Below are 7,852 nucleotides of genomic sequence, written 5' to 3'. Positions count from 1 at the left end.
TCAGAGTTTAAATATGCACAAGAGCAACCGATAACGCGAGAAAGAATCTCACCAGTGTAGATTGGAGCCCCGGTAGAAACATTTGATCACGTGACCTCCATGAAGCGTACGCAGGATTGAGTGTTCCACTTCGTCAAGCTTCATCACTAGTGCACTGCATCTGACTTTCTAAGCTAACGAATTATTTCCATCCCATTTCAACAAATTCCCTTAGGTATCATTATGCAACCATGCCAAGCAAAATCACTATATTGGTAGATTGAACTCACAACATTCCACACTTTTAGCAGCATATGCATCATAATGCAAATGCATCATAACATTCCAGCACCAACCATATTGGTAGATTGAACTCATGTCATATAATTCATTCAACGACCCTTGGCAATTACCGAGTTTCCAAAACAAAAAAAAAAAAATTAACTGTCCTGGTTAAACTAAAAGCGAGTTAAACACAAATTGTAAATTACTTTTTTTGAAACAATTTCCGAACGAGATCATCCAGAATACCTGAAGTCATTACAAATACATACATATACACATTTACTACATGGCAAAAGATTAAAGCCACAATATTCATCTACGAAATTTAGACAATAAGAACCCTTGTGACCCTCGCACAAACCTACTATCAGCCAGCATATGGAAGCCTGCAGGTGCAAATAGTACATGAAACAAGATCAGTAAATCAAAAACGAGCTTTCAACTCTACTTGCATGATTAAAATTTTACGTAATTTTTTTAAAAAGTAATGATTTAGGGTAAGAAATAAGAGGTGGAAGGAATAAAATTGGTCTACACTTTTAGAGAATTAGAGACGATTTTCTACTTTTCAGTTCATAGTTCATTTTTTTACAGTAAACTCATGTTTAGTCATTTTTTAGTGGGTGAAAATTTGGAAGTTTTTTTTTTTGAGGAAAAATACACATGCAACCTGGGTACAAGTTAGCAAATATTTGAGAGATTTAATTTCTAATTTATTTAGCAAAAAAATGGGTGTAAATTATTTAGCAAATTAAACCTCAATTTTACATTTTTACATATATGCCACATTATAATAATAAATTATCTTCTTTTATTTTTGGGTACAAACTTCCTTTCTTCTTTTCACTATTAAAGTTTTGGATATCTCGAATATGTTTAGATTTCGCCAAATGTCACATTATATGTTTGGGACAATCCATTGCCATATGTAAAGTCTAGAGTTCAAATTCAGAATTCCCTACTAATTCATCTCAAAGGGTAAAATTCAAACCACTAAGCTACATGACTAAAAAAATTACATTATATGCAATGACACATTGAATGAAATGGTATAAATGTGTGTGAATCAAAGTGAACTAACCCCAATTTGAGTGAGGTGTCTGAGCTCTCATAGTCCTGTGGAGGACTAGTAGAGTTGTAAACATTAGTGATTGATTCCGAAGATTGACCTTCTTCAACGACCACGTTCTCATATTCAACTCCTCCAAGACTTTTACCATTAAACATGTCCGTCACCTAACATATACAAGTGATTTTATATCAAAAGTACAAATTTATTCTAAAACAAGTAAATATTACTTGCAAAATGTACATATGTGAGAAAAAATAATAGAAAATATATAAATGTATGAAATTTTGTCACATATCATTATTAGGAAAATTTATCTTAGATTAAATAAGATAGAAAAAAAAAGTTTGCATGAGGAAAAATAGACACAAAAAAGATAAAGAACATCATACATGTCGTTTTAGTCGGTTGTTCTCTTCCATCAGTTGCCTTCCCTGCAAGTTCAGTGAGAGTTGTTTTTCATTGAAAATTAGAGTTATAAGTTAATGTAAGAAGAAACTAAATACAATTTAATTGATGAATATAAAATATTGATTATGATTTGATGAATTGTTCTTAGTTACCAACACAACTAAATACAATTAGTGGTGGGATCCGAATGAGTGTTGGAATATGTGTTATTCGGGTGTTTATTTGGATTCAGTTGTGGAAATTCAAGGTGATGTGATGTTATATATGTTTTGGTTAGTATGATGGTCTTTTGCAGGGGTTTTTGGTGTAGCGGACGATAGATGGATGTTTGGAAGTTGTTTTTGAGGTCATTCAGGATGAAGTTTGAGGCTTTTGCCTCAAGTGTGGTTTCTGCTGTTATGTGGAGGTTTGGATTTGTTTTCGGTGTTGGCTTGAATGAGGTCTTTATTGGTGTTTTTGATGTACGAGGTGTATGACTTTTCTTTCTTTGTTTCACCTATATACAATGTCCTTTGTTATGTTATTTCGGTCTATGTTTGTATTGTGCAAGAATTTGATTAAAAACATTGTATTGTGTTTCCTATTTTAAAAGCTGTGAAAATGTTGAAAGCAGCGTAATTTTCTTTTCATCAATGTCCTCTATAAAATCTGGATATAGAAAGGAAAAACATGTTTTAATAACCATATATGCAAAAATAAAAATATATCAAAAACCAAAATTCTCTCCATGAACAAATTCGTTGTAACAATCTAGGCATTTTAATAATGTAATCACAGAAATTAAAAAGAAAAGAAAATTTTATAATTGTGTTAAATATTAGTTTTTGCCCTATGAAATTTAATTTGTCGCCCAAAATTACCACACAAAACTCTTGGGAATCACATAAAGTATAAAGGATTAAATATCACTTGATTCTTAAAAATTTAATAAAATTTGATTTCAGTTTTCATTTATTTTTAATCCTTATAAATATAAATATTGTGTGTTTTTCGGTCCTTCAAATAAGACTCGGATACTTTATATATACTTAATTAGGATTTTGGATACAAAAAAAGAATAGAAATTTAATAGGAATGAGAAATTTTATTTGACTTCAACATTGTTGTCCAAGATTGTGTATGTGTATGCATATATGTAGGATACATTATGTTTTCTATTACCTTTTCCTTATATATAGTTTCAATCACAGCATTTACAAATTGTTTATTTTTAACAACAATGATATGAATTTTTTAGTACTCATTCAACACTTCATTTTCTCTTTATACCTCACTTTTCATCACATCATTAGCATACCACATTATTTTTTCTCTACTTTTTCTCTCCAAGTATATAGTAGATATATGGATGTCTCCAAATAACATTTTTCTATGTCTAAACAACGGTGGTATGTGTTGTTGAACTTTTTATTGTTTAAATAAATAACATCAATCTTAATAAAAAGATACATCAATCTTTGCTTATATACTAGTTTGAGTGCATTTGACTATTTCTAACCTTTGTTTGTAGCTCATTGATCTCCATCATAATCTTCTCTCCCTGAAAATTCGAAAGATGTTTTAGAGAAATAATCATTAGAAAAATTAATTAAATAGAAAAAAGTAGATAGAATTGAAGACCTTGGTTTCAATTACACGGCCCAACCCAGTTTCAAGAGACTTCTCCAATTGTTGTAATTCTTCCAGACTCAAACCTTGGAGATCCTCTCCCCTCATCTGCCTTAATTGATGGCTTTTCTGAGCAACTTCCTTGCTCAATCTAGAACAGTTGCTGTTTTCAACTAGCTGCAGATTAAATTTAAGCATCAAACATGGATTACAATTTTAATCCGAAACTATGAGAAATGTTTCACCATATAAAAATTATTGTACACATTACTTTCCTCCTATCCAAAGATTTTGTAATTATTTAAACAACTAATGTCGGTATGTTAATTGCTTTATCTGTTAGTATTTTTACTAAAGGTGATAATTGAACTCGAGACCAACTTTATCACTCCACTTGTTAGCTCTCGCGCCCCAACCACCAAATCAATCTTATATCCCCTATGAAAAGGTCTTATTATTTCTTGATTTTCAAATAACCTTAACGCAAGCAAACCATATATAATATGGAATCTTTCTCCCAACATTTTCTCATGAAGTATCAAATATTTAAATTGATTAACATGAACTAAACTATTATTTGATAGAGGACAATAAACTCTCAATCAACGCAAGATATCCCACTAACAGTTGTCCATACATAGGATACTCGAAAAACATATGATTTGTGGTTTTAGGTAACTCACATCCACCCTCGCACATTTGAGAAGCTAACTGAGTTTCTATTCGGTGAGTCAAGTTATCTTTTGTAGGAAGTCTTGAGTTCAAAGCGCCATGCCAGCACAGATACCTTCAGTGGTACCAATCTATTCAAGATTTTCTTTTTTTAGTGACTGATCAATAAATGTTCATTTTGTTACATAAAAAATCGTGATTCAATTCAATAATTTTTTCCACAAGCACATAAGTGATTCAATACTAAATATACAAATACAACCAACCTGCAAATCTAGCGACGGTTCTTCGAGCTTTGCAAGATTATTTGAGTGCAAATGATGTCTTTCAAGTATTTCCCTCATGCTTCATTGCAAAAATATCATTGTCAAATTATAGATCAAAACATCAGAGTTGAGAACTTCCCTAATTAGTGTCAGGTCCAAAAAATGGTCTGAACAATGCACAAATTGTTATAAAAGCATTAAAATTACATAACTGCAACTGCATTACAAAGTTAGATCACTGTAAAGCCTAATAAAGGAAACAGAAATGAAATTTACATCAGAAATCTTTACAAACAAATGAAATACAAACACTTTATATTAAAAGTGTGTTAATGTGTGTCAGGGATTAGATATTTAGTCGCTTATACACCCTCCGGTCACTATTATAAGCAAAAAAACTACATTTTAGATTCATTCATTAAATGATGTATGTGGTTCATAATAAAGACCACATACATCATTTAATGAATGAATCTAAAATGTAGTTTTTTGTTTATAATAGTGACCGGAGGGTGTATTCCCTTAAATTATTTTATTGTTTTCCAATCAGCTCCGTGTTTGGTGTCCTAGACTTAGGCTGTGTAAGCAATTCATTGGTACAAACCCTTAATCAGAACAGACTTAAGCAAGCATTCATCACATCATGCTTAGAGCATCCACAATTGAGACCCTTACATTTGAGTTCTTAAACGGGTCCCACATGGACACATCATTTTTTTATTATTTTTTAATAATAGTACCTAATAGGTACTGAACCACTTCAATGGAGATCATCTATCAAAAAGTCTAAATGGGTCCCAACAATAACTATTTATTAATGAAAAACAATAAAATCAATTCAAATAATGATTATTTTATTGAAAAGTAGTGTGGAGTCCACGTAAGATTGAGGGTCTTAAGTTAGACCCTGGGTCTTAAGAGACCCCCAATTTTTTTTCCCACATTGGAGGTACCTATTAGGTACCGAATCTTATATGCTAAAGACCCTACCAATGTGGATGCTCTTATAAACTACAATAGCTAGTCTTCTGTTCATAATTAGTTCTCATTATGTAAAGAGAAACGATCTTTAGACATTAAAATTTTTATGTCAAATACAGTTTTTATTTAATTTTTACACGTGTATTTTGAAAATATGTGAAAGTAAGTTGTAGGAAATAAAAAGTAAGAAAGATATAAGTTATCTTTATTTTGATGTTCAAAGTAGAAAACTCTTATCTGAATCATAGATAGAATAAACCTAGAATAAACCTTTATATTATTTATTTATTTTTTGCGTTAACCCTCAGATTCTTAGGGGAAAAAGACTTTGGTAATCTGGAGTTTGGCCGTCAGATAATGATAGTCTACCAAAGAATAATAGACTGGTGTATTATATTTGTATACCTTTAATTTTCATTCACTCATTTAATATTTTATTTTCCCTGTCTTTCTCTTTCCATGGCATCATTTTTTTTTTCTTCTTATCATATATATCACATCACTTTCTCCATCTATATCTCTTGATGTAAAATAGATAATGGGTGTTCATAAATCATTTCCTAGATACATTGAAGGGAGTATATACATAACTTTAAGACTGCAAAAAATAAAAGTATTAAAACACAGAATTCTAATTCTATTCAGTAATACTAATCAACATTCAACACAGTTTGGAATAGTTTATTTAGTGAAAATAATAGTAATGGGTTTTTTCTTCATTGATTTGAGTTAGAGAGAGAAAGAAAGACCTTAAGTTAGAGTTAGAGAGAGAAAGAAAGACCTTAAGTTAGAGTATTCAAAGAGTTTCCCAGTAGAAGAGAAAATGATGAGAGCAACATCAGCATCACACAAAACTGAGAGTTCTTCAGCCTTTTTGATTAATCCTCTTCTTCTCTTTGAAAAAGTCACTTGCCTCGCCGTTGCGTTTTCAATCTTCTTTATCTGAATCTTCTCACGAGCCATATCTTTCTTTACCTTAATTTATCCTCTTTTGGATAAAACAATAATAACAGAAAGATAGTTAACACCTTTATTTTTTGCTACATATATGAATGAATGATAATAACACACAGAATGAACCAGCGTATAATTGAAAGAGAGAAAGAAAACCAACCTAAAAAAAAGATGAGACAAAAGCACAAGAAGAAATGAAAGATGTGTAAGTTGACTATTTATGGTTTTTTTTTCTGTTTAAAGCAAAAGCAAATAAAAGTGCTTCTGTAAGAAATATGATGCAGATTTTTAGCTAATTTTAGTTTTGTTTAGGAATTTCTAGGTTCTGAAGTGATGAGGAAATTAACTAGTGAAGAAATGGTGGATTTATTTATTTTTGGAGAAAATTAATATAGAAATTGTGTTGTGGGTGGTGAGGGTTTGGAAGGGTGAATTGTACTTTGTGGAGGCGTTGGTATTTGGAATGATAAAGAAAAGAAACTTAGGTTTTGGAGCTTTTGTTTGTTTGGCTTTGTGAGGTCTTGTTCTTGATAAAAGCCACCAATGAAGAGAGAGAAAAGAGTGTGAGTGTGTGAAAGTGTGAAAAAAGTAAACCCCCTTATGGTAAGGTCAGGAAACGTGTCTGTCTCGCTCGTCTTCCAAAGGTCGCAAGGGTTTGTGATCAATCCAAACACAGTAGATAAGTGGGTTTAATTACTTCCATGTCCGTTGCAAATTACTCCTTTATACTATCATTTCAACAAAATTTGGTTGTTCTAAGTAGTACTTTATTTTATTTTTACTTTATTGCTTTTTTTTTTAAATTCATTTAATTTATGTTTTGCATACTGTTAATGAAAAATATTTTGATAAAAACAAGTTACAATTACTCATTTCTATATAACATTGGCTACATTTATTAATGAGGAGTGTTATTTGAATAACCAATTTGGTGACAACTTATTTGACAATTACTATATTTTACAAAGAAAAAAGTGGCATTGGCACGGAAACTATAGCAATAGAGAGATAAAATAAAAAGTAATGTGAGTATGAGAGAGAAAATTGTTATAAAAGTTGTCACTAAATGAATGCTCAAATATCATTTCTCTTTATTAATCTATGTGCATTGGCTGAAATATGACATATAAACTGAAACGGTGAGATTATTATATAATAATGTAAAACAACCTCCGACAAATCATTCAAAAGACAAAGTATAAACTGAAACGGTGAGATTATTAGATAAATTACGATTCAAAATAATCACTCTGTCAAGTTGGTATGTTTTTTAAAGAAAAATTTATCTTAGAAATTATGTTATTTTTTTTAGTTTACTTTTTCATTTTCAAAAATAAATTCTAAAAAAATTTCAACATTCTTTTTTCCTTTGCATCGGCCAAAACTGTCAAAAATGTGTCATTCCCGACAGTTTTATGTTGCCGGTGAATTTTGGTAGCTTTCCGGTGAATTTTGGTTGCCGGTGAATTTGTGGCATGTGCAACAACCATTTAAGTGGTAACCAAAAAATCGATAATTGTCGGAAATGTGTGTTTTTGGTCCTTTTTTTACCGTTTCCGAGGGCTTTTGGCCAACGGTAATTCATTAAATTTTTGTAATGTAATTTTTTATTAAAATGTTATTTTTT

The 7,852-nt window shown here is 30.8% G+C and overlaps 1 protein-coding gene across 2 annotated transcripts; it reads right to left on the bottom strand.

Moving 5' to 3' along the window:
* Positions 1-448: 448 nt before the first annotated feature.
* LOC146920946 (MADS-box protein SVP-like) lies at positions 449-6,798 on the bottom strand. 2 transcript variants are annotated; one of them, XM_085714359.1, is made up of 8 exons: positions 6,386-6,798; positions 6,053-6,259; positions 4,291-4,369; positions 3,365-3,529; positions 3,243-3,284; positions 1,726-1,767; positions 1,346-1,500; positions 449-650 (listed from the first exon to the last, which is right to left on the bottom strand). In XM_085714359.1, exons 2-8 carry the CDS (start codon positions 6,232-6,234, stop codon positions 632-634), a joined length of 684 nt encoding a protein of 227 aa, XP_085570485.1. In that variant the 5' UTR covers positions 6,235-6,259; positions 6,386-6,798; the 3' UTR covers positions 449-631. The 2 variants fall into 2 exon arrangements, with proteins under 2 accessions (XP_085570485.1, XP_085570486.1); XM_085714360.1 differs by having other exon boundaries at positions 6,053-6,261; positions 6,389-6,529.
* Between the last annotated feature and the right edge of the window lie 1,054 nt (positions 6,799-7,852).

The sequence above is a fragment of the Medicago sativa genome, chromosome 5 (assembly GCF_051527215.1).
Source record: "Medicago sativa cultivar Bolivia chromosome 5, Bolivia_mono, whole genome shotgun sequence".
Taxonomy (NCBI): domain Eukaryota; kingdom Viridiplantae; phylum Streptophyta; class Magnoliopsida; order Fabales; family Fabaceae; genus Medicago; species Medicago sativa.
Note: the sequence above shows the minus strand (reverse complement) of the source record. Positions and strands in the feature narration are given on the sequence as shown.